The following is a 27,475-nucleotide window of genomic DNA, read 5'->3' as shown; positions in this document are numbered from 1 at the left end:
GTTCTACCGTTTTCGCGAAAGCTTGAGTGAAATTACCGGGTGATAAGGGGAAGGGGTGCGGCGATGGCGTAGTGGTTAGAGCATCCGCCTCGCATGCAAGAGGTCCGTGGTTCAAATCCCTGTGCCGCGCAGTTCCCAACCGGATTAAAAAAAAAAATCCGCGTGTTGATGGAACTGCATTAAGAGGCCTGGGGTGCGGCCTCACCGGTAACCACCGCCGGGAACGCACTCCCTCATTAGAGAAGGATTGGCCACCCTGGTGCAGTATCTGGCAACTACCTCCCACATGCATACGTCAAATAACTCAGGGCCCTCAGTCCCCAGCAGCTGCGAAGCAACTGACCACGGTGGCGGTCAGATCTGCAACGCAGCAGAGGGTGCTAAGAATCTCTGGATTCGGACAGCCTGCCATTGGAACCTGAACTTGGCAACATTTAACGCTAGAACCTTATCTTGTGAGGGAAGTCTAGCTGTACTATTGGAGGAGCTAGAGGGTGTTAAATGGGATATAATAAGGCTCAGTGATGTTAGGAGGACAGATGAGGCCTATACGGTGCCACAGAATGGGCACGTCCTTTGCTATCGGGGCTTGGCAGACAGAAGAGGGGGGTTCCTAATTCACAGAAACATAGCTGGCAACATAGAGGAATACTATAGCATTAATGAAAGGGTGGTAAATCGTAATTAAACTGAATAAAAGATACAAGATAAAGGTAGTACAGGCTTACGCACCTACATCCAGTCATGATGACGCTTCAGTTGACAGCTTCTATGAAGATGTGGAATCGGCAATGAGTAAGGTAAAAACACAGTATACTATAGTGATGGGCGACTTTAATGCACAGGTAGGGAAGAAGCAGGCTGGGGACCAGGCAGTAGGAGATTACGGCATCGGTACTAGAAACGCCAGAGGAGAGCTACTAGTAGAATTCGCAGAACGCAACAATTTACGGATTTTGAATACCTTCTACCAAAAACGAGAAAACCGCAAGTGGACATGGAGGAGCCCTAATGGCAAAAATAAGAACGAAATAGACTTTATAATGAGTGCACACCCAGGAATCGTGCAGGATGTGGAAGTGGTTGGCAAGGTACGATGCAGTGACCATAGAATGGTACGGTCTCGAATTCGCCTAGACTTGAAGAAGGAACGACAGAAACTAATACGCAAGAAGCCAATCAATGAGCTAGCACTCAGAGGGAAAGTTCAGGAATTCAGAGTGTCGCTGCAGAACAGGTACTCCGCTCTTAGTGAGGAAACCAACTTTAGCGTAGATGCAATGAATGATAATCTGACGAGTATCATTACGGAGGGTGCAGTGGAAGTTGGAGGCAAGGTAGTTAGACAGGACACTGGCAAGCTTTCCAAGGAAACGAAGAGCCTAATTAAGAAGCGTCAAATGATGAAAGTCTCAAGTACAACAGACAAAATAGAACTGGCAGAGCTTTCGAAGTTGATTAATAAGCATAAGGTATCCGATGTAAGAAGGTATAATGTGGAGAGAATTGAACACGCTCTGAAAAACGGAGGAAGCGTCAAAGCAGTGAAGAGGAAACTTGGGATAGGCAAAAGTCGGATGTATGCACTAAGGGACAAAGAAGGCAAAATAACTACCAATATGGATAGGATAGTTAAAATAGCGGAGGAGTTTTACAGAGATCTGTACAGTAGCCGAGACAATCACGACCCTAATACTATAAGAACTAGCAGTAACCCAGATGACACCCCACCAGTAATGATAGAAGAAGTCAGAAAAGCTTTGGAGAGCATGCAACGAGGCAGAGCTGCTGGTGAGGATCAGGTAACATCAGATCTGCTAAAAGATGGAGGACAGATTGTGTTAGAAAAACTAGCCACCCTGTTTACGAGGTGTCTCCTGACGGGAAGAGTACCGGAGTCTTGGAAGAACGCTAACATCATCTTAATACATAAGAAAGGAGATGTCAAGGACTTGAAGAATTACAGGCCGATTAGCTTGCTCTCTGTAGTATACAAGCTATTTACAAAGGTAATTGCTAACAGAGTAAAGAAAACATTAGAATTCAATCAACCAAAGGAACAAGCAGGATTTCGAACAGGCTACTCAACAATTTACCACATTCATACTATCAATCAGGTAATAGAGAAATGCTCAGAGTATAACCAACTACTATACATAGCCTTCATAGATTACGAGAAGGCGTTTGATTCAGTAGAAATATCAGCTGTCATGCAGACACTGCGGAATCAGGGCGTAGATGAAGTATATGTAAACATTCTGGAAGAAATCTACAGGGGATCAACTGCTACCATAGTGCTTCATAAAGAAAGCAACAGAATGCCAATCAAGAAGGGTGTAAGGCAGGGGGACACACTCTCCCCAATGCTATTTACCGCGTGCTTACAGGACGTTTTCAGAAGCCTAGAATGGGAACAGTTAGGGATAAGAGTTAATGGAGAATACCTTAGTAACTTGCGCTTCGCCGATGACATTGCATTGCTGAGTGACTCAGGAGACGAATTGCAACTCATGATTACGGAGTTAGACAAGGAGAGCAGAAAGGTGAGTCTTGAAAATTAATCTGCAGAAAACGAAAGTAATGTACAACAACCTCGAAAAGGAGCAGCGCTTCGAGATAGGTAATAGTGCACTTGAAGTTGTAAAAGAATATGTCTACTTATGGCAGGTAATTAACCTCAGAGCCGAACCACGAGATTGAAGTAACTAGAAGAATAAGAATGGGGTGGAGCACATTCGGCAAGCACTCTCAAATTATGACAGGTAGATTGCCACTATCCCTCAAGAGGAAGGTATATAACAGCTGTATCTTGCCGGTACTTGGCTACGGAGCAGAAACGTGAATACTTACAAAGAGGGTTCAGCTTAAATTGAGGACGACGCAGCGAGCAATGGAAAGAAAAATAGTAGGTGTAACCTTAAGAGACAAGAAGAGAGCAGAGTGGATTAGGGAACAAACGGGGATTAAGTATATCATAGCTGAAATAAAGAAGAACAAATGGACATGGGCCGGGCATGTAGCACGTATACAGGATAACCGCTGGTCATTAAGGGTAACTAACTGGATTCCCAGAGAAGGGAAGCAGGTTAGGGGGAGACAGTAGGTTAGGTGGGCAGATGAGATTACGAAGTTTGCGGGTATAAATTAGCAGCAGCAAGCACAGGACCGAGTTAACTGGCGGAACATGGGAGAGGTCTTTGTCCTGCAGTGGACGTAGTCAGGCTGTTGATGATGATGACGATGAAGGGGGAACATTAAAGTATCAGCACGATCGAGTGTGCCCAGAGTGCCATTGTATGCGCCGTGTTTGTTTTAACGCGCACCGAAGGAGACACACGCGAAAAAGTGACGTCACAGAACACCTATGGTGACGTGCAGTTGGTGCGGTCACATGATACGCAATCCCTGAAAGCGTAACTTAGAAGTGTGGCAGCTTGGGCTAGTTGGTATGGCATGACGATAGTTATAGCGCAAGAACAAAACGGCGACACATAGACAAGAAGGACACGAAAGACACGAGCGCTAACTCCCAACTGAGTTTATTGCGCAGAGCACGAAAATATATGGAGGAGACAGTAACCAACACCTCCTAAACACCTCCTTCGACGAGGTTCCTCGAAGGTTTCGGTGCGGGCAGGCAGTTATATTATCTTTACCTTTCTGTTTCGTTCTCTTCTAGATTTTTCTTTGCTGTTTTTCAGTGCTTTTGTTTTTGTGTTGTTTGTTTTTGTTTTTCTCTTACTCGTGTTCTGCTCTTTGTGCCATAAGGTTTTATCACATGGTTACTGTCTCCTCTATATATTTTCGTGCTCTGCGCAATAAACTCAGTTGGAAGTTAGCGCTCGTGTCTTTCGTGTCCTTCTTGTCTCTGTGTTGTCGTTTCGTTCTCGCGTTATAACTATCGTCATGCCCCGAAAGCGTGTTCGTGCGACGCCTCCTAGATCTCCCGTGCCTGCCGAATAAACGCGAAACGACGGTTGTCTATGACGGCGCTGCCTACGTAGGAATAAGGGTCTTTGTACTCGGTCTTTAAGGTCGGCAATTTTGGCGTTTGCTACTAATTTAGATGCCTTGTATTAAATAGTTGCTAGTTTAATGACGGCGTCACTTACGTATGGTTAACTTTAATTAAGTTTACGCCTTTTAAAAACTTTCCTACGTTATTTTTTTGTATATAACCTCTAAAAACGTAAAAACTTATTTGAAGACATTCCTACTTGAGTGGCGCCACTACCGTAGTTTCGACAACCGCCGCATCCCAAGTGACCGTCGATAATCCGGCAGGCACGGGAAATCTAGGAGGCGTTGGTTCGTGTCCACAAGGTGTGCGCGGGCTTGTCGCGATTTGATTAACGGACGGACGAGTGAGTGCCGCTGATTGTACAAGAGTGATTGTGGCCACCGCAACGAAAGAAAAGAGTTCCGCGCGAACCTGCGAAACCTGCTTCCTGGCGCTCCCAAGGGCCTCCAGACTTTCAACTAGCCCAAGCCGCGTTTGCCGGTTTGCCCGGAACTTCAGCGCGGGTACCCGGTGGATTTCCAGGATCGTGGATAGTTGTGACAAGTATGGGAGAACGCTGCAGGCAGAAAAGCGACCATTCTTGTCGGAAGTTTCCGAACAGCACCTGCTCCGTCGGAAGTTTCCAATGAGCACCTGCTAACGCTAGCGTCGCTCACGGTGGATACAGCGACGCTGTCGCAAAGCGCTACCGTCGGAATGCTATGTCACTCTGTGGCGACAGCTCGAAACGCTCGAGTTATCCTGGAATAGGCAAGCATCCCCCCCTGGGAAACGTCAAACTCGCATCGGGCAGGGCGCACGCCGTGTGGGAAAAGTCGCATGAGCAGCGCAAGACGCGTTGAAGACGTTGATATTTGGGGTTTAACGTCCCAAAACCACCGTATGATTATGAGAGACGCCGTAGTGGAGGGCTCCGGAAATTTCGACCACCCGGGGTTCTCTAACGTGCACCCAAATCTGCGTACACGGGCCTACAACATTTCCGCCTCCATCGGAAATGCAGCCGCAGCAGCCGGGATTTGAACCCGCGACCTGCGGGTCAGCAGCCGAGTACCTTGGCCACTAGACCACCGCGGCGGGGCCGCGTTGAAGACGTGACAGCGACTTACAAAGCATAGCACCATGCGGAGCTCACAAGCAACGCATCGCGCAAACTCCATCAGTTTGAGGAGGCTGTGCAAGCCGTGCGAGTCTGTGGCCGATGTGGGGATGTGATGGACCCTGCAAATGGTAACATCGCACCATTAATTATTCCTACAATCACGTTGACCATTCTACCAGCGAAATTCGGGACACGCTGGCAGGTAGTGGAGGTGTAGAGGGAGGGTTGACACAGCGGGCTGGGAATTTAACAGCAATATTCTATTTCCTACTTTTTTTTGGCTAGAAGTGTTCTCTTGCAATACACTTTGTCATCTCTTTAACAAGCATAAGCTTAGTCACTGATGCGAGCTGAAGTTCAAATATATATGTTGTAAATGAAGCTATTTTATTTATTTTTGTAGTGTCTACTGGCATGATACAAAATTATTAAAGCGAGAAAGTTCGGCAACCCCAAGAATAGACACTCGCAAAACAACTTTGGTTTAGTTCTCACTCATTACTAATTGAGATCCTGGAAAGCACTCAAAACTCGTTGGTTTATTTTCTTTCATACGGTCATTTCTTGTTGAATCCAACACCTCTAAAATGGATCGGTCTGATCAGTCTGTCACTGTCAACCAGTGGTTTAGACTTGACAGCACACACATGCCCAAACGGTGTGAGGGCCCACCACCCACATTGGGGGGAAAAGGTGTGAGCACACACACATGGTGCCAAAAGCACTAGTCACCACCATCAGCTACGCGGCTAGCTTACTTTTTGGGAAGCTTGGAATGCTAGCTCGCAGCTACACATTCTCAGTAATAATAAAGTATAAAATGTGGGAGATTTCCGAGGTTCATTTATCTTTCGTAGGTCGATAGCCTTCAATGTCGGACAGGTGACCACACTACCAAGAAATTGTCATCGCATGCTGGGGAATAGCTTTAAGAAAATATTCTTGGAGTTAGATCGCTGGGGCATTTTCGTCATTGCTGAGCATCGCACCTATGCCCAATGAGCAAGTTTGAAAAACATAGCAATTGTTCGGCAATGGCATCCCTGTATTGTGACCAGCTGCATGACAGTTCCTCTCTACTTTGCTGCTCTACGTCAACAATTGTACTGCGATTGAACGTGTTGCTGCACTGTGTGTGGGGGGGGGGGGGGGGGTGAAAAACTATGTGGAATGTGCAAAAAATAATGAGATAAACTTTCCAAAGCTTGTGTCATTCACACAGCTCTGTGACTTCTGCGAAAGCACGCTGATGTTGGCCAAAGTGAAGATTGTATTTGGCATCGCAATGATTGTGAAGCTGTCTGTGATGGAATATTAACTGGACAAACCATTTTTTCTTAAAGAGATCTAGGACATCTTGTGAGAAATCTTGCAAGATTCATGAAGGGCTCAGTGCCATCAGCTTCCACAAGAATAGTCTGCTTGCTCATAGTGAACAGTAGACCCCGGTAACTATATACCCTTTGCGAAAGTTTTATTCTCATCAGTCTCAAAAAGAAAATTCAACATCAGTTTATTTCAAGCTTATTTTGCTCCCGACCATACAAGAAAATGGGAAAAAAATATTTTGGATGAAATATAAAAAAATTGGCAAAATTTAATTATTTTTCCTAAATAAATTTAAGTTAGACAGCTATTAACTGTAATTTACAGCTAAGATTACGCATAAAAATAGTTTACAACTTCACTGGAGACCCTTCAGTGGTGCTGTCACACAAACCCGATAAAAGTAAACCATAGAAAACTTTGCAAGGACGAAAAAAAAAAATGCTTAGATACAACAATGACACGCACACTGTGTGTCACAGATGCCCCACTTGGGGTGCCACAGAATTTCTCCATGTGAGAAATTGAAGTTTACGGCGAAAAAATATTTGCTTCAAAATGAGGTACGCTTGCTCAAAGCAGAGGCCTCAGACAGGGTCACTGGGAATGAAGAGGTGATTGAACATGCTGCTGAGTGACTAGTCAACACTGCAAAATGTGAGCGCTAAGCATGTATTTGCCTTTAAGATTGAATGCAAACAGCATCTTATTAGCAGGAAGTTTTGTGAAAGAACCTGTTGACCATCTAGTTGGAAACGTGTCTTCGCTCAACCGTTGCTAAATCAGCCTCCAAGCCTGACGAGTGTCTTGCCAACTTCAAGAACTACTTAGGTGCACTAATTGTAATTTGATGAGCGTGTGAGCTTGAGCGCCTTTCTATTCTTGGTGAATGTACTGAACTGCAAGAGAAAGGAAAATTTGAGAGCCTTTTAACTATCAGGAAAAACAGGGGCAAGCTAAGCGACATTTCTGCATGCCTCACATAGTGCTTTCTTTTCTTTCTTTCTATTGCATTGCATAATGCTCCCTTCTAACTCTTTCCTTTTCCACGCTGGGCATTGCACTGTCACCAATGTGCCTACAGAACCAGCACTGCAGTAAACAACTACAGTCATACGTTCATATCCTGGCAAGAATGAAATGCAGCATTGTGAAATGGTTAAGGACATCAGGACAGCAAAAGGGATGTTAACACCTGTGAAGAGCTGTGCACTGCATTGAAGCCTGCAATGAGCAAAAAGAGAGCCGAGAAGGTACTGTGAAAACTTTGTATACTTATTTATAGTTGAGTGCAAATTAAAAAATTGGGGAGAAGCCCCACCTCGATGACCAAAGCACTGCAACCGGTCACTGCTGTGACGTAAGAAATGGTCTCGCACAAGCACTCGGGCACTTTCTTCAAGGGCAAGCTCAGTGGCCGTCCGCTCACGACGTCATTCAGAAGTGTGCAACCATTCATGCAAGATTGTGCGCATCCGCTTTTGAGGTGAAAGTGCCACTGAAAGTTTTACTCCATTATATCGATATTGAAAAATTGACTGCTTTAGGTTCGTGAGCTGTAACAGATGCGTTTGTGCACAGTCAAAGATGGTGGTGTCATTTTCTACATTTTGAAATATTTTTTCGTGTGTCTGAAACTCCTTTGTTGGTTCCCTGGAAGTCTTTGAAAGCTGTCGATTTTTTTTTTTTACAAACCCTGACTTTGTCGGGTGCCTGCAGACTGTGGGTTTTTTATGTTTTGCAGCTCCACAGACACAAGTGCATGAAGGTTTGATGGACCCATACCCACCTTTTGCATAGGTAGACATTTTTCAGGCTGGCAGAAAGAAATCCTAGTAACTCAGTTGATGCACTGGATTTGAACTGTTGAAGCACTTTGACACAGATGAACAACCACCTCTGCAGTAAGTGTCAGTGAATGTTCCACCACAGTATGTTGCATCATACATTGATTCTCCAAAGTGTGTTGCACAGTTTGTATGGTGCAATACATATGTAGCAGTAGATGTCGCACCATAATATGTTGCAACATATTATGTGGCACCATCAATTTTTTATAGTGCATTGCCCAGTTTATGCGGTACAGTACATAAGTTTTAAAGAAAACTTTTTTTTGCATACAGAATAAAAATTTGAGACAAGGCTTGAGGCCATAGAAGATGTGTTTTAAGAGAGCTTTGAAGAAAATAGAAGTTTTGTTGGTGTAGTAGGGTCTACTTAAAGATTATGCCACAATATTGTTTCAGACAAAACTGAATTATAGTATAGCATGTGCCAGCATGTTCTAGCAGCTTCACTATGCTGTCAAGGATTGTCTCCAAAAATGCTGTTATGCTGGTGGATAAGCCAGCAATGACTCGAACATGAATTATCACTGTCGTTCATAACAGTTTCGCTATCCCATTCTTACAGTAGCTGTGCATGTATTCATATATTTCAGGCATCTATACGCACACACCTTACGAAAGGTGCATTTCATGAATGTTCTCATGCTGCAGACTAAACCTGCTTTGTAGGAGCAAATTTCAAAGCAGAAATTTTGTCGACGTCTCGTTGCAGCAGTCGGGTTAGTCGTATGGTTCACACACTTGCAGGCATCTCCCTTGTGGCCAGGCCGCAATTCACCCATTCATGCAAGAAAAGAGACACTCGCACATTGTTCTCATCTGATCGACCCCATTTCAATGGGCACCACCTATCGCCGAAAACATTTCGAAATTGAAAGAGTGTCCTTCAATTTTTTTGTAAACTTTTTATAATCCATACCTAAAAAATGCACTTGTTAATGAGTCATCTTATTCGGTTGTACAAATCACTATCATTAACTTGAAGTTCATTTTTGCTGTACGAACTTTTTTCCAATTTCATGCCGAAGGCGGCTAAAGAATGGGTTTCTGCATTAGATTATCACTTGAGGTAACCGCTAACAGAAACGCACTGTAATAACTACTGTTCCCTTCTATTACACCTTTTGATATGGAAGGTGTTGAAGTAAGTAAATAAATAAGTACTTGTTTTTTCCAGTTTTCTTTCATGTCACATTGGCACATAACTGAATGTTTATATAAGAGCTGATGCTTAGGGGTCAGATTGCAAACTGATTTTAATGCTACGGCTAGCTCAGAATGCAAAAATCAATTAAGAAATGAGTTTCATACAATAGCAATATTTTTTTTTATCTTGATAGCACTGCTTTGTCATATTTTGTTCCCCACTTTCTTTCTCTAGGTGAACATCGCCAAGTATGAAAGAGTTCTGAGGACACTACACTGTTGGACGGAGAACATTATGTCATGAATTGCCGCTATCTTTTTTTCATCGAATATGTTGTGTTGCTTTTTGTGCATTGTTCTATTTCTGAATTACCTTGCAACTTTTCAACAGATTTGTTGTGTGCTTTCTGTTTCACATATAATGATCATTTTCTGTAGTGCCCATGTATTTGTTCTCTCTATGTTGCATCTCAGCATGTTCACTGACCATGTTGGTGCTCTTCGAGAGAATGTTGGTGCTCTTCGGGTGGGCACGGTGGACCCAAAGCTGCCATGTCGCTAAACGGAACGCTTCTCTGCTTGGTGCAGGTTTTTCTTGGCTTCGTTGCTTTTGAATGCGCGCAGCCACTTTATGAGTCTTGCGACGACACGAGCCAGCTCATCAGCAAAGGCCCCCAGTTTTCAACGCTGTCGTCACCCGACGACGCAGTTCTACTGGCCTTTCCATTCAAGCATCTCAGCGTGACGTCATCATTTGGCGCCGCTATAAAAGAGCACCGGCACGATTTCGTCTTCTGTGGGCACGGTGGACCCAAAGCTGCCATGTCGCTAAACGGAACGCTTCTCTGCTTGGTGCAGGTTAGTCCTCGTTCTTGTTCAATACGTAGTGATTGTCGAAGCTTAGTGGTTCTGCCGTGCCCACGGCGTTGTATTGTGATTGCGTATGACTGTTTTGTCGTTTGCAAACTACTAATTTGCGGTGATGTCGAGGAAAACCCTGGGCCCACCCAGAAGGAACTGTACGAGCAACTACTTGACGGTCAGACAGAAATGCGAAAGGAACTACTTGAAATTAAAACACTATTTTCTGAGCTGAAAGAACAGATGCTTGACTTTAGGCGTACTGTCGAAAATATAGCGACTGAGCGCTCAGCACAGCATGAAAACACCCATCAATTGCATGTCACATTGAAATCATTTGAACACGAAATGTCTTTTCAAACTAAAAAGCTAACAGACCTTGAAGACCACAGCAGACGTTCAAATGTAATTATTCATGGAATACCTGAGACCTCAGCAGAATCAGGAGAGGAACTAAAGGACAAGGTCGTGAAGGGTCTCTTTCAAGAAAAACTTCAGACTCGAAAACGTTACTATCAGCTTCAAGAAGTTCCGAGGAACGCCTGGGCACCACTCAAGAGGATTTCTTGCCACTTGGAGGTGCTAAAGGACTTCAGAAAGCTCGTCACCCATAGGACGCTCACCAAACGCTGACCTGGGGAGCCGCCGGCAGCTGCATCGACGCTGGGGACGCCCACGTCGGAGCTTCATCCAGCTATGGCTCTCAACGCGGCGACCGACCAACAATACCACCTCCTAGACCAGGATGGTACAGCAGACGACCAAATGGATCAACTCCAGGGCGACCACGATACGGTGAGCCGAGACGCTATCGGCGCTCAATCGCATGCAGAAGAGGACGCTAGCTGGCAGGCAGCGAAATCGACCAAAAAACGCAAGCAAGAGGCACTGGAGCGGAGGCGCGGCAGCGCAGGGCTCCAGGACCAAGTTAAGACAGGCACGCCAACATTCAAGAAATTGCCAAAGCTACCGCCGTTGCCGAAGGACGATTACAAGATCGTCATTCGTCCAAACCAGGGCCTCCCGCTGAGAAACATTCTGACTCCTACGCTTGCGCAAGCAATCATCGAGGCATGCCAAGCTGGCATCAGAGATGACCATTTCATCCTTAGAATCAACCCAGGGTCAAACATAGCGATTCTGTCGACCAAATATGAGGAAGTGGCGGACAAAGTGCGTCTGATACGCGCCCTTGTGCTTAACGGCAGGGCTCACGCTGTCCGTGCCTACGCCGCAAATGGAGACGATACTCTGAGAGGGGTGATTCACGGCGTACCGATGAACACCTCAACCGAAACTCTCATGGCGCACCTACGTGTCAGAACGCACGGTGTGGAGATCATCACTGCCAGAATGATAGGCACAACGAAAAGCGCAGCCATTACATTTTTCGGTCCAACGCTACCTCGTACCGTCTACTATTACGGGGGTGAACTCCGCTGCTACCCCTTCCGACCTACGATTCAAGTCTGCAAGGTCTGCCGAGAAAAAGGACACCGCGCGGACGTTTGCCCGCATCCGAATCGCCCCATTTGCCGGCTGTGCGGACTGACTAATCCAACGGATGGTCCGTGTTCTATTAGTTGCGCCTCGTGCGGGGAGGCTCACCCCACAGGAGATCCAACTTGCAAAAAAAGACTTAAGCCGCCGAAGCCTAAACAGCCGCAAGTACAAGCAGGCCACAGTGATAAGCTTCAACAGGGCACTAGCAACGACCCACCGAGGACCAAGAATCTCCGCTGGTTCTCCTCCGAAGAGGAAGAAAACGCCTACAAGTCAGCCGATGACAAGCACAGTTCCCGGTCGCATTCACGGTCCCCGGGCAGAAAGCCGCACTCGCCATCCAAGAAGAGCGCGCCAGCACCGACTCCGCAGAACCTCCACCGCAGTCCTCCAGGAGGGGGAGCCAAAGGCAACGGCGGGGATCAAGGATGCACCCAACAGGCATCATCACTTCCGGTAAGCTGGGCGGAAGCCGTGGCTCCCAAGTCTGCATGTACTCCCCCCATCACACAAAACGTACACTATCAAGCAGTAATCGCTGAAAACAAACAGCTTAAGCAACGCCTTGACAAATACGAGAACAAAATAATGTGGCTCGAAAAACAGCTTGCCCAATTAATGGGAGCCACCCCGAAAACTACAGTCCAGGCCTCTCAAAATCTAACTAGCCACCCAAGCGAAAAGCTACGGGACAATGGGCACATCCAACCGCAATCGACACCACCACGAGATCCTGTAGCCAATATAGGAACAGAACAAACAGCGACAAACCTCACTTTACAACAACAACTGCAGCTAATGCAACAGCACATACTGCAGCAAACAGAAGCCCAAATGAAACAGTTCTTTGTCGAATTTCATGACCTGAAGCGATACGTTCATGAAAGCCTCGACAAAGAAACGAAGCGTCGATGTAAGCAGAACCAACCGCGGTCCCAGGAGTCCGACGCCAAAAGCATGCTTACCTCGGACGCTGAAAGCACACCCACCTCCTCGCATCATGGCAATTAACCGACGCATAGCAAACGAGAATCTCACTATATGGTCCTGTAACTGTCGTTCTCTGCACAACAAGCACGCTACACTCACTCTATACATAAAGGCGGTGCTGGTTCCTCCTGACGTAATCTGCTTGCAAGAGGTGGGAGCCAGGCTTAAAACAGTTTCTGGCTACAAACTGTACATGGATCCAAATACACCTAAGATTGCGACACTCGTCCGGAAAGAATTGGCAGCTACATGCATAATGGCACCGAACGAAGAGACGCAACACCTTATCGTAACGCTCTGGCCAGCGAAGAAAGGACGCCCGAGGCAGGTTATATGTAACATATACAGTCCCCCACAAGACAGAAAAGCAGAATTCAGCAATATCTTCCACTATTTGAACAACAAGCTTCAACCACGCGACCGCTTGATCATCACTGGGGACTTCAATGCTTGGCACACCACATGGGGTTATAGCGCAGACAGACCCAAAGGTACGCGACTTTTAGAAGCGATACAGCGCTACGACTACACACTCCTCACGACACCGGGCATACCGACTCGTATAGGAAACAGTGTCAACAGGGACACCACTCCCGACCTTACCGTAACCAACAATGCCGCGACCATGCGCTGGAGTGTGCTGGACGACAATCTGGGCAGCGATCACAATATTGTGCAAATAACATATGAAACAGCTCGACTGCGACGCCCGCTCGGAAAAGCCAGACTGACTAACTGGACTAAATATAGAGAGCAACAGGAAGTAGACGGGCCCAAGCCAACAACTATAGCCCAATGGACACCGTACATTAAGGGTCTCTATGACAAGAACACCAAGATATATCAAACAACTACCGACGCACCTGCCATTGACACCCACTTGACGCATCTTTGGGAAGCTCGTCGAGACCTCACGAAACGGTGGCGCCAACAAAAGCTAAATAAGAAACTCAGACTCTGTATAGCGAAAATCACGGAGGAAGTAAACGCATACTCAAAGGAACTTTACAACAACTGGCGCACCTTCTGCGATTCCTTAAAAGGCACATTAAGCACGAAAAAGACGTGGAACATCCTACGGAGTCTTTTGGATCCCTCTGCAACAAGAACCGAAACAAACGCTACCCTTCAACGGCTAGCTGGGGAATTTCAAGGTGATCCGGATCAGTTAATAGAAGAGCTGAAACAACGCTACACAGGAGAACGCAAGCGAAACGTTAGCCCAACACCCAGTCAAGAATACAATGGAGAACCCAACACTGAGCTCGACGCCCCCATAACCTTTGCGGAGGTTTATGCAGCGGCTCAAAGCTTCAAAAGAAATACAGCGCCCGGATTGGATGGCATTACAAATGCCATGGTACGGAACCTCAGCGATGAAGCATTACAAGCCATCACAGACCACTTTAATCAGGAAGTCTGGACACCGAGTGGAAAGATACCTGCAGAATGGACACTGGCACAGGTTGTACTCATACCTAAACCAGGCAAACGGCGAAGCCTTGATCAGCTACGACCAATTTCTTTAACGTCATGCATTGGCAAGCTCTTCGAAAAAGTTATACTCACTCGCCTTGACCAATACACAGAGGAACGGGGGCTTCTACCAACATCTATGTACGGATTTAGGCGAGAAGTGTCTACCCAGGATATCTTCTTACTGCTCAAAGAGGAAATGCTTAACCCAGCGCCAGGTAGTCTCAACAATCTACTCGTTGCACTCGACATCGAAAAAGCATTTGATAATATTGCGCACTCTACCATACTAGACGGTCTTGCAGCCATAGGATGCGGACAACGCATATTCAACTATGCCTCTGATTTTCTTGGAAATCGCAAGGCGCAGATTGGCATAGCTGGTACCAAATCATCACCATACGACCTCCCACTGAAAGGCACACCTCAGGGCTCCATCTTGTCTCCATTTTTATTCAATATCGGCCTCCGGAAACTAGTCCTCCAGCTGGAGACTGTACCAAACCTGGGCTGTGCCTTTTACGCGGACGATATTACGCTATGGGCAACAAAGAGCTAATATGGAGAACGACAAGATGTACTGCAAACCGCTATAGACATGATTCAAGGCTACCTCACTGCTGCAGGCATGTCGTGCGCACCTAGCAAATCGGAATATTTGAAAATAAGACCCCCACGCACTCGGTCCAACCGTGCACCCGCGCTGCAGCTAGAAATTGCCGGACAGATCATCAACAGGACCCCAGTAGCTCGAATATTAGGCATGCACGTGCAAGAAAACAACAGTGTAAAGACTGCAATAGGCAAACTCAAACACACCGTAAAGAGTATTGCATCCCTTATAGCTAGAATTGCGCGAAGTAATGATGGGATGACAGAGGCCGACACGGTACGCCTTGTACATGCCTTCGTTCTCAGCCGAGTCACGTTCGCTCTTCCCTTTCAATCAACACGCAAGCCCGAAATAGAGCAGATTGACAGACTCATCAGAATTGCGTACAAAGCAGCATTGCGACTTCCGAACAGCACAAGCACAGAAAAACTCATGGGACTCGGCATGCATAATACGTATGAAGAATTGGCCGCCGCCACGCTAATCGCACAGCGAGAACGACTCACTACTGCGCTCCAGGGAAGAACACTGCTACAGAGGCTGGGATACCCTCTCACCCCTCAATATTGTGGCGATGAGACAGTCATTGTACCCAAGCAAATACGTGATCAAATAATCATGGAAGCAGTTCCAAAAAACATGCACCCGCTCTACAACAAAAAGCGCCGTCAAGCGCGAGCACGAAAACTCCTGCAGAGAAGTAGCGATCCAGACGCTTACTTTACCGACGTCAGTCTTTATCCCGCGCCACCACAAGGCTCCAGAAAACAAGCATATGCATTGGCAGTGACTAACCAAAGCAAAGTCGTGGCCTGCGCGTCCCTACGCACCAGATCAAGTGCCACCACAGAGGCAGCAGCCATAGCCTTGGCAATCAGAGAAGCCGAAAGAAGGGGGCGCTCAGCGTATATTTTGACAGACTCACAAGCTGCATGTCGCTTATACCTTAGAGGCACACTTCCAAGGTGCGTCACTGATATTTTGGGGTCCATGTTGATGGAGGCGCATGGCGTCACTTGGTGCCCAGGGCATGACGGCCCGGGGGGGAACGAGGAGGCAAACTGCGTAGCTCGCGGACTTACTGGCCGAGACGCAGGACTCTCCTCAGGACACCTCACAGGGCATCATGAAGAGCAAAGTGTAACAAGCAGGCAGATATTGGAAAACCAACGCCTTACAAGACGCACGCACGCCCCTCCACATTCGAACTTAAGCAGCCAACAAGCCCGGTATTGGCGCCGCCTCCAAACGAACACATACCCCCACATATCAAAACTACACGCAATTTTTCCACAGATATACACAACAGGGGTATGCCCATGGTGTAGTAACCACACAGCCACACTTACACACATAACCTACCAATGTACCGAGCGGCCAGCCAATGCAGTATCTAGGTTGGTGCGCTCACTACAAACACTCACAACGTGGTCTTGGGAGGCACGGCTTTCCGAGCTGGCACTGGGGAGCCAACTGGTGACCCTAGACCAGGCCCGGCGAGCCGCTGTGGCCAGTGGGGCTCTACAAGAGGGCTCCACCCGGGATTAGTCACGTAATTTTAATTCTTCAATAAAGTTTATTCTCTCTCTCTCTCAAGAAAAACTTCAAGTTAAATCTGAATCTGTAGGGCGTATTCATCGACTGGGTAAGCACGTAGGAAAGCGGCCTGTAATAGTGTATCTGCAAGACTTTACAGAAAAGAAAGAGATAATGAAAAACGCAAGCAAACTGAAGGGCTCAGATATCTTTGTTAAGAATGATTACTCAAAATCAACGCTAAAAAAACGCAGTCTGCTCTGGCACAGCGCAAAGGCCGAGATAGAACAAGGGAAAAGAATCAACCTGATACACGATAAACTAAAGATCGATAAGGATATGTATTTTTGGGATGAGGTGCAAAATAAGCGAGTAAAAATGACCGGCTACAAGAACACCGCACCCCAACAGTCTAAAACCTGACGTAATGTGCATGCGCACAAGCAACTTCGTCTACTTAATTTGAATGCCCGCAGTGTTATGAATAAAACCGAACCCCTCGAAATCCTATTACTGCAGTACGATCCTCACATTACTGTTATAACTGAGACGTGGTTACATGAACAGGTGAATGATGGCGACATTTTTCCACCTTCCTATACGGCTTTTCGTAAGGACAGGCAAGCAAGGGGAGGTAATGTGGCCGTCCTGATCCAACAAAAATTTGATGCTGTCTTGTTGGATGATGTACCGGAGCTTGAATGTATCTGTATTAAAGTAACTTTGTTGGACCACTCATTCATCGTATGTGCATTATATAGACCGCCGGACTCAACTCTTGAATATCTATTAAAACTAAAGGAACGCATGTCTAAATACATGGCAACAAAGTTCTTTTTATTGGCGATTTCAATCTCCCCGGAGTAGATTGGGAGCGTTTTGAAACCTTTACAGCCAATATCAGCAATGTAAATGCAGTGTTTGACATCATGCTCGCACATAATTTGGTACAACTGGTTCATGAACCAACGCATTATCAGGGTACTGCTAGGTCTATCTTAGATCTGGTATTTATTCCCCGTGACTTCAGTACACATACCGTAGTAATTGGGCAAGGGCTGTCTGATCACTACCTTGTGTCAGTTTCTATCCCTCTTGAACCGCTTTCGGCAACTGCCAACTTGTCCTTTCATTGTGTGAAAGACTATACACATACCAATGATGCTTGCATTATCGAGCACCTAGAAACCTGTCTGATAGATTTTGTAGCTACCGATGTTTGTATATTGTGGGACCAATTTAAACGCATATGCTTCTACTGTATCGATAAATTTATACCGTCTAAACGTAAAAAGGTGCATAAACATACGCCCTGGGTGACGAGAAGCATCATTCATCTCAAGCGTAAAGTTAAAAGATTAAAGAAAAAGCATGCTGACCCCAAAATTATAGCTGACGCTCTAGATAAGCTTGCACATGCTGTACACACCTCGAAGGAATACTACTTCACTACGTCACTCGCAAACTTCATAAAGAATGATCCAAAGAAGTTCTGGAACTATATTAGCGAAAAAAAGAAACCCATATCACAGGTTTTTGTCAATGGTTCAATGGTATCTGATCAAGCTGCCATTGCTCAACACCTCAATGAGTATTTTCATAGTGTATTTTCTACTCCTAGTGCTTCCCCATCTGTCATAAATGCCGACAATGCTGCGAATGTAAACTTTATTTCTTATTCTGGTGTCGTTGCTATGTTGTTGAACCTAAAGACTAAGACTTCTTGCGGTCCCGACAATATCCCCAACATATTTCTGCGTCGCTTTGCAGAGTCTGTTGCAAAATACTTACTCGTCATTTTTCGAGTCTCTCTGTTGTCAGCGGAATTGCCAGATAACTGGAAGTCGGCACGAATAGTTCCTATATTCAAGAAAGGTGACCGCCTATTACTGCAAAATTATCGACCAATCTCCTTAACATCATCATGCTGTAAGCTTATCGAACACATAATAGCTCATAAATTAAATGAATTCTTAGAAGAACGCTCACTTTTAACAAATCATCAACATGGGTTTCGAAAAGGATTTTCCACTACAACACAATTGGTTACTATCGTTCATACCTTTGCAGCTTGTCTTGATGCTAACGGCCAAATTGATGTAATATTCTTAGACTACAGCAAAGCATTCGACACAGTTCCACACGATAAACTAATTATAAAGCTTCGGTTAGTTGGTATACCAGAATTATTTATCTCCTGGATCTCAGCTTATCTACTCAATCGCAACCAATATGTTCAGGTAGGAGAAAAACAATCAGGCTGCCTTCCTGTGACTTCTGGCGTTCCGCAGGGGAGTGTACTAGGCCCCCTTCTGTTTTTGGTCTACATTAATGACATTGTCAATGTAATTAGCACCCCGGTACAAATTCGTTTATTTGCTGATGATTGTGTTTTGTTTAGAGATGTAACCTGCATTAGTGACCAATGTGATCTTAATACTAACTTATGCAATGTATCAAAATGGTGTGAGCAATGGGGAATGCTTCTTAATGCAAACAAATGTGTGTATGTCCCCATAACGCGCAAAAAAGTCCCATTAAACTACACATACAATTTAGCTGAAGCACCTTTACTTAAAGTAGCCTCCTATAAATACTTAGGCTTAACGTTAACAAGTACCTTATCCTGGAATTTGCACATAAATAACATCTGCTCTGCCGCTTTCCGTAAATTATGCCTTCTCCGCCACAAGCTCAAGACTGCTCCGCCTAGTGTTAAACTCCTCTCTTACTTTTCCCTAATTAGGCCTAAACTTGAGTACGCCTCCATAGTTTGGGATCCCCACACAAAAATTAACGTCCAAAACCTAGAAAGAATTCAAAGAAAAGCAGTACGATATATATATAGTAAATTTATGTCAACCGACTCCCCCACTGCATTACTAACAGCAAATGGTATAGAACTATTACAAATTCGAAGAACAAAAAGTCGGCTACAGTTTCTTTCAGACATAGTGAACCACAGGCTACCCTTAGACACCGCAGTATACGTATCCCCGTTGTTAAGCAGACCCACTCGACACCACTATCCTCATTCCCTAACGCCAATCTTCGCAAGGACTGATACTTTTCGGTACTCCTTCTTCCCACAAACAATAGATGATTGGAATAAACTAACCGAAGCATTTCCTCAACGCCCTTGACCATTTGTGTAAATACTCTTCTTCCATGACTTCCTTGAATGGTATTATCACCTTGTTGTTCAACTGTTACTTTTTTTTAAAGCCATAACCCCTCTGTCTTATAGCAAAGAAATCGTGTAAAAAACGCTTTGCAACCTTGTTTCATTCTGTTATTTAGTGTGTTTCATGTATGCTCACCCTGCTTGGACTTTTTGTCTGCAGTATTCTATAAATAAATAAATAAAGAGTAGATTTCACTTGAAAATTCATATATCACAAGCAATCTAAAACTGAAAGCAATCTTTTATTAGCTTGTTGTATTTAAAATACTGCCTTCTTGTTTTATTCTTCACTTGGTCATATTTTATTTCCTGAAACATAGGCATCACGTTGCATTTTTAACCTTAGTGCCGAAGAAACCCCGTGTACTGCATCTGTTGTTCTACTTCACATTGTTAAGACTAGCTTTCATCTTAGCATGTCTATATGTGTATCGAAAAAAGTTAAAAAATTGTAGCAAGGCTGTAGAATGTGAGTGACTATGTTAAATGCATAGTTTTGTTGACATTATGCCTGTATTTAATTTATACGACTTTAACTAACACATATGTATGCCGAACAGGTTGACCAGCTTTACAATGTATCCTGTTTCAGAAGTTACGATCAAGTTTTTTTATCAAGATGTTTCGTCAGTAAACATTAGTCTGATTTTATTTCTTTTGTATTCCGTAACTATGGCAACTGTTCCTGCATCACAACGGGCGTGAAGCACAAAACACGCATGTGCTTGCATTTAAGGCCGAAGTTTATGTACCTTTTCTCCATGACCGTAAAAGCCACAGTAATTATTTTACTATCATTGTGTTCATGAGCCATGCTTCTTCTTTTTGAAGCAGATTTAGCACTGAAAGTTGTAATGCTAAGTTTTTGATAATTCTTTAATTAGTGCACCTAATTACCACTTGATAATCGCTATTAGATGTCATGTTGCAGATGAGAACTTCCTCGCACAACAATAATTCAGCTTCAGCTTGTTCCCTATCATGTTACCTAGATACTGGCCAAAATTTATTATTCTATATACTGTGGTTGCTGAGAAAAAGAAACACAAGTACAAAAAAAAGCATGTTTTGAGATAATCGCATTTCAAGTTGAAAATCTTCATTATTTAAAAAGTACAACGAGACAACAGCAAATTGATAAACCTGTTCAATAGGCACCAGCCAGACACTCGTCACCAATATTATTTTTTCTTTTTGTGTTGATACATCTTGCCTGGCGAGCCTCATTGATTGCGTGCTATGCAGCGCTGTCAGCACAGTATTGTAGAGGGTGAGTAAGCCCTGCACTGTGAAGTGCCCTGGCGAAATTTCAAAATAGTTCAGAACATTCACACGGACTACATTTTCATCAATACAAGTGAACACAGCATTAAGAGTGTATATTTGCAGTGCTTAATGCCCTAGAATAACGTTTTTTTTAGTGTGCTTTTACAAGACAATCACAACTCATTATGGTTTTGAGTTTTCCCATGGAGGCATTTAGCAAGTAGTTCTGAATAAGCTAGTTCCAGATATTTTAGCTTAACAGCCTCAATAACAGATGCTAGAAGGTGTTCTTAATGAACAAATGGTTCACCGTTTAAGTGTGCTTTGTTGAATTTACACCAAGTTTCAGTGTCTTTTGAGCGAAGGCCGGGGGATTGATTGGTATACTTTGATGCCATGTGAAAATATGTGAACCGGACATCTTTTCGCATGTACTCCAAGCTGGCTCTATTTTAACGGCCCAACAATAATAGTTTTGGTGCTTGACAATGATGACACTACTCTGACGTCGTCAACCAGAAATAGATTTCCCAACCAAAAGCTTAATGCCTGTGTGATCTTTCGTTTTTGCAGTTCTGGCCCCATTCTTTTCTGAATGTGCCAAATGCACACCATCTTGCAAATTAACTTCTCTATAAATCTATGATGCTTGAACTTCAAGGAATCTCTTGATACATTAAAATGGGGTCCTGGCAAGCCACCCTACAAGATTTAAAATATGTCAATTTTAGAAAAAAAATTGTACTAAGACAAACAAATGACTTATTCTGATTCAGAAAAAGCTGCAGATCAAAAATAACATGAAAAGAAAAAAAGATTTTTTTCAACATTTTTGCTTATCTTGTCCCTTTAAGAAGAGAACTTTAAAACCTGATATGGTTCTAAATTGATCCAGAAACCATAAATTTTAATTAGTTTTTTTTTTAAGGAAAAGTAACTCGTCTCGTTTTTTTTTTTTGTTAGTGTGCAGCTGTGGGGTTTCTCGTCTGTGCAGCAACTGTGGATGCTGAGAAGTCTCAACAGAAACGTCGTCACCAGTGTAGCTACTGCGACTATACGAGTGACAAGTTCTCACATCTGACACAACACATCAGGGTCCACACAGTCAAGCGGCCGTTTCAGTACCATTTCTGCCCTCAGAGCTTCAAACAAAAGCCCCCACTGAACGATCACCTGCGTGTTCACACAGGTGAGCGGCCATTCAAATGCCACCAGTGCTCCCAAAGCTTCAAAAGAAGTCACGCGTTGACGGTTCACTAGCGCACCCATACGGGTGACCGGCCATATAAGTGTCACCATTGCTCCCAAAGCTTCTCCCAAATAGGCACATTGAACAATCACCTGCGCATCCACACTGGTTATAAATGTCAGTTGTGCCCTCAGATCTTCTCCAAAAAGTCCGAACTGAAGATGCACATGCACGTTCACGAAGGCGAGTTGCCGCATCAAAGCTCTTCATTACCCCCAGATGTTTGAACAGCGTTGAAGTCTAGAAGAAAAAAACCACAGGCCTGTGTAGCACATGCAGCTCTGTCGCAGCATGAGCTAGACGAGGGTTTTCATAGAACCTGTTGTAAACAACTCCCTCAAGTCACCTATTTCAAGGTTCCTGTTACAGTATAAATCATAACATTTTGTAAAGAAGGAGAGCACCCACTAGGCAACTCTAAAGTGCTACATACACTTACGTAGCTACATACTACACTGTTGCTGTGGTGGATAATGTTGAGGATAAAAAATTATGGCTGAGCCCTTTATATTCTGTTGAAGGCCTCAAACCATTCACTCTTTAAGCAGTTGATGTGGTGTGAAGCCTGTAGTGATGCTACTTTTTCGCATCTTCAGCATTATATCTGTAAACGCAATTCCCTACGATACATTGCTCTTGCAATGGATCTCTTTTGTAGAAAACAATGCTTGAAACTTTGATTGCGACAGCAATCATATGCACACTCTCGGCAAAAGCAAGGCGTCATTACTGTGAAATGCCAAACAAGTGCACTCCGCTAAGCCGAATGATGTTCATAGAAGATTTGGTAGAGGAGGGAGTAGAGGGAGGGGGGCCCTGCTCGGTTGGGGATCAAAATTCAAGACGGTTGTGTAAGAGCTGCCCCAAATAAAAAAATTCGCACTCATGCTTCTAATAAAACAGTTCACTGTGTAGAAATCATCATGAGAGTGCAACTAGAAAGAACAGATGAGGACAGGCGCACATGTCAAAACACGAACTCTCATAGCGGTCAACTCTTTCAAAATTATGTACCGTATATTCACGCATTCACTGTTATAATTTCACCCTCATTTTTTGAGTGACAAGACTGAACGAAGCAGTCAAAATGGCGGAGCCTTAGCGCTTGCTTGCTCATTGGCGAATAATTTTAATCACCCTGAACAGAGAGGGGCGCTTTTGGGGATTTTAGGATATTGTTGCCAGAACATATTATACATGAAGTAAAATGCATTGAGAATGTTTCAGTATATTTCAGTGCTTCTATATAGTGTTCTTTGCTGACCAGTGAAATGTTCCACGTTTTAAGCTCAGCAAAAACTAATATTGAATGGTATGAGTGATCACAACTTTGCACTGTCGGCTCTAAAAGCATTGTCTAAACCACTCGCTTGAACAGAAGAGAAGAGAAAGCACCACAATACCACAAAGTACGTCACCAGCTGTGTAGGTGTATATTTTGTATTAATTTTGAGAGTTTGAATCGAGAACCTGCAAGTCGGCTTGATACTTTGTTTTGTAATAATTTTTTCCTAGTCCAAATAAATTCCTTTTTTTCTACTATGCATCTTCTGTATTTCACTGCTTGCACTCCGAGTAAATGAAGTCATTAGCATTTTAATGAATATAGTGGTAGCTTTAATATACTTGATCATTTGTTATTCCCTTAGACTGCAATTTCACTAACATATTTCCTGCACTAAAGATTTTTGTTGTAGGTATACTGTAATGCCGCTAGCTTTCTTTCTCCCCATTGATTAACACCGCTTTGGTCATGATGCTTTTGCTGGGCCATAAGAGGACTTGTTCTTAAGCAATAAAATGTGAACATTTGACCACACAAAGACTCATTTAGACAACATTTTAATCTCTGCAGCACCATTTGTCCTACCGTAAGCTTTCTCGGGGTAAAAGTGTTGCTGCAGCACAGCATCACTCGTCTTACATGTTTATAAATTAGCAAGGGCACTGCGTGCATGAAATTGACCTCTCTTTTTTTTATAATATATTCTCCTCGTAAATTGGCTTCCTTTTTGTTATTACGAGCCATTTCTTTGAAGCACAAGGGCGAGCTTGTTCGTTGCAGTCCATGAAAATACAGAGCTGGGTGGCTAGATGAAAACTGAGAATAATTCAAATTTGAGTTTACTGCACCGAATTGTCTACAGGAATAAAAGGTATAGTATGTGTAAAACCTCTTTTATGAAAAACAAGACCAGTCGTTTCATGTGTTGAGGGACCACGAACGGAACCACGTGGTGATCAGACAGGTTGATGCGAATCTTTTACTGTGGTAGCAATTTTATGGACACTCTCGATGTGTTTTTAAAATCAACGTTCGCGTTGATTACTGTGGTTCTCTGGTCGGTGACTTTTTGCCCACTTCACAGGCATCAACAGCTGCCTAATGCCATATCATGTGACATCGTCATCATGTCACATATTAGGAAAAAGTTGTGACGTCGCTATCTTGTCATATTACGTGACATCGCCTCTTGTTCTAAAGCGGGCCTACCTTGCAAGCAATGCAACACAACTGTAGGTGCAGAAGTAGGCTTTCATTAATAGAAGAGGAATGGAGATCAATGCAATATATTGAGAAGAAATTGAAGAATTAGGCTTTAACATTTGAGTTATCTTAGGTGAACGCATGAGTTATCGTGTGAAGTTTTCGTACCAGCCAATCCTGAAACATAAAGTTGTTAACATCCCAATTTTTAGCCGAGCTTACTTCCACTGCAGAACGAAGGCCTCCGACCTATGACCTCCTGCCTATTCTGTCGTAGTTTTTTAATTTTGCTGCTCAATCTTTCTGTTGCCTTTTCCCCTTCAAGCTTCCCATCCTGTGCCATTCATCCGGATGATCTAGGTAACCATCTGCTGTCTTTCCTCATAACGTGACCTTCCCACTGGACAAGCCTGGGCTCTGAAGATGCAAGTAAGCAATCGAAGCAGAGCTCAATCCATCTAGCACATTCAACATTGGTTAAAGTGTTCAACATCGGTGGCGCTCAATTATTTCTATGCTACATGGCCTCTAACAGACGGGAATGTCAAAAAACAGTAAAAAAAAGTGTGTGTGCATCACATCCGTCAAATTAGATTGCTAGTGGGGCGTGGTGCAACGTTCGACTCGCATTTTTACCTCGTGATAAGGCATAGTGAGTAGTGCAGACAGTGTATGGTAAAGGCAGGCTCGAGAATCGAACCAATTTTTAAGGATACTGACCAGATGTATTGTGCTTAACAAAGCAGATTGTGTGAAAGTGACATGATTCCTTTTTTAACAGATGTACAGTTCTTGCTGGAGGAAGCACATCAGTTAAAGCTGCATTAAATGCTTGTTCTATTGCCTTTAGCGGCTTAAATTTAGGTCACATCTATGTATTATTCTCTTGAAGTCTTGTATCAGAGCCATGACTACCTTTGGTGGCTGGATTTGTAGCAACATCATGTGGTTATTTCGAGCAGTTTTCAATACAACTTGCTATGTTTGGATGTTTCGATTCAATCTGTGACTACTGTAGGTGAACAGTGCTCGGGCAGCACCTCGCCTTCTAACCTGTGTTTCGCTTTCATGTAGATATGCAGCACAACAATAATTTGTGATTTATGAACAAAAAGTCCTGAGGAAGTGGATTGTTCGGGCACGTATGATGTAGGTGAAAATTTTATATTGCAGAGATTTGTACAGTTAAAGCTTGCAATATATATATTCATGATAAGGCACAAACCAGTTGAAGCAACATTGCCAGCTCGGGTTGGAATGCAATTTGAAAATGTACGTCATATATTCGGAGAAGCTCTGTTGATTATTTACTGTTGGCAATGTTCTCATTTATTTTTCTTCATTTAGGTCTGTGTCACCAAATATTGGAGCACTTTAAAAACACCGGAGGATGATGAACATCACACATGAACTCCTGCTGTCTACCTTTCATTGATATAAATGTCACCTTACTGTTTGCTATTGGCTGTATCTTGCAGCTATTTTGCATCTTTATATGTTATACCTTGGGTGCTTTTCTTCCAAACTGTGTGGTTTTGTCTGGTTTCTGTTATGCTTACGTGTTATATCTTGTCCATTTGGTGGTGCATATTTAATTGAAGATATCAAAATGAACTGAGTTGTGTGCTCTTTAAAGCTTATTTGTAGAAGCATTATTTGTTATTGCAATGGCAAAAGAAAAAAACAATCGTTTATAAATGGTCTTTAAATCTGGTTCATAATTTTTCAATTCTGCCTTTTTGTAATTTTTTCATCTTTTTATTGTAGCCATAAATGCCCGCACTTTCGGCTTTAGTGCTGAAGGACGAGGCGCACTTTTTTTTGTTGTCCTACATTATGTTCATAGTATTGTACATAATAATATGCTGTCTTTTGAGGCAACATTACATCTGTGAAAACATGTCAAGCGATATTAAGTTGCTGCCTGAAGACAGTGAAATGCAAGGGATTATGTCTAATGCATCATCTCAGCAACAGTATGCCTATTCTTCCCTAACATATCTTTCAGCAATCGCATTTAGATGTCGAACGAATGTAAAGGTTGACCAGCTATACCTTGCTTCTGAGATTCTTATCAAGCCTTTCTTTATTGAGGAAATGTCACTCAACTTTAGTTTGCTTTCGTTTCTTTAGTGTTTCATAGCTATCGTGGTTGGATCGCAGTGTAAGTGAAATGTGAAAACATGTGTGTGCTTGCATTTAGGAGGAGATCTTAACCTAGCATGGTTCTAAATTAATCCACGTTTTTCTGCTTCGGCATGACCGGTATGCTCAGAGTGGCATTGCTGCATCAAATTGTAGAACTGACTTCATTTTATTTTGTAAGGAAAAGTGATACTTGAGCAACTTCTCTCTTTTTTTTTTTTTTTTTTTTTTTTTTTTTTTTTTTTTTGTGCAGCTTCGGGGTCTGTCGTCCACCAAGCAACTACAGATGCCGCGAAGTCTCAACGGGCACGCCGTCATCAGTGTAACTACTGCAACTATGAGACCGATATACGCTCGCATCTGACACAACACATCAGGGTTCACACAGGCGAGCGGCCGTTTAAGTGCCATTTCTGCCCTCAGAGCTTCAAACAAAAGCCCACGTTGAATGATCACTTGCGTGTTCACACGGGCGAGAGACCGTTCAAATGCCGCCAGTGCTCACAAAGCTTTAAAAAAAGACAGGCGTTGACCACTCATTTGCGCATCCACACGGGTGACCGGCCATATAAGTGTCACCATTGCTCCAAAAGCTTCTCCCAAATGGGCACATTGAGCAATCACCTGCCGATTCACACTGGTCATAAGTGTCAGCTGTGCCCCCAGATCTTCTCCAAAAAGTCCGAATTGAAGATGCACATGCACGTCCACAGAGACGAGTT

The 27,475-nt window shown here is 43.9% G+C and overlaps 1 protein-coding gene across 5 annotated transcripts; it reads left to right on the top strand.

The window, feature by feature from the left end:
* The first annotated feature begins 4,320 nt into the window (after window positions 1–4,320).
* On the top strand, window positions 4,321–27,139 carry LOC142765661 (uncharacterized). 5 transcript variants are annotated; one of them, XR_012884353.1, is made up of 5 exons: window positions 4,321–5,251; window positions 7,534–9,953; window positions 19,790–22,060; window positions 24,934–25,037; window positions 27,007–27,139. XR_012884353.1 is itself a non-coding variant. In XM_075867024.1 (3 exons), the coding sequence occupies exons 1-3, from the start codon at window positions 9,995–9,997 to the stop codon at window positions 24,966–24,968; spliced, it is 567 nt and encodes a 188-aa protein (XP_075723139.1). In that variant the 5' UTR covers window positions 9,977–9,994; the 3' UTR covers window positions 24,969–25,738. The 5 variants fall into 5 exon arrangements, 2 of the variants coding, with proteins under 2 accessions (XP_075723139.1, XP_075723138.1); XR_012884352.1 differs by having other exon boundaries at window positions 4,321–9,953; XR_012884351.1 differs by lacking the exons at window positions 4,321–5,251; window positions 7,534–9,953 and adding an exon at window positions 9,977–10,300 and having other exon boundaries at window positions 21,835–22,060.
* Window positions 27,140–27,475: the final 336 nt, after the last annotated feature.

Source organism: Rhipicephalus microplus, chromosome 6, assembly GCF_043290135.1.
Source record: "Rhipicephalus microplus isolate Deutch F79 chromosome 6, USDA_Rmic, whole genome shotgun sequence".
In the NCBI taxonomy this organism is placed as follows: domain Eukaryota; kingdom Metazoa; phylum Arthropoda; class Arachnida; order Ixodida; family Ixodidae; genus Rhipicephalus; species Rhipicephalus microplus.
This window is presented reverse-complemented; position numbering and strand designations above follow the sequence as displayed.

Excerpts from the sequence above, each read along its gene's own strand:
- LOC142765661 (XM_075867023.1), top strand. The coding sequence starts at position 9,995 with ATGTCGCTAAACGGAACGCTTCTCTGCTTGGTGCAGGTTTTTCTTGGC. Across the intron at positions 10,301-21,834 it reads CGCTTCTCTGCTTGGTGCAG|TGTGCAGCTGTGGGGTTTCT; the intron begins GTTAGTCCTCGT and ends TTTTTTTGTTAG.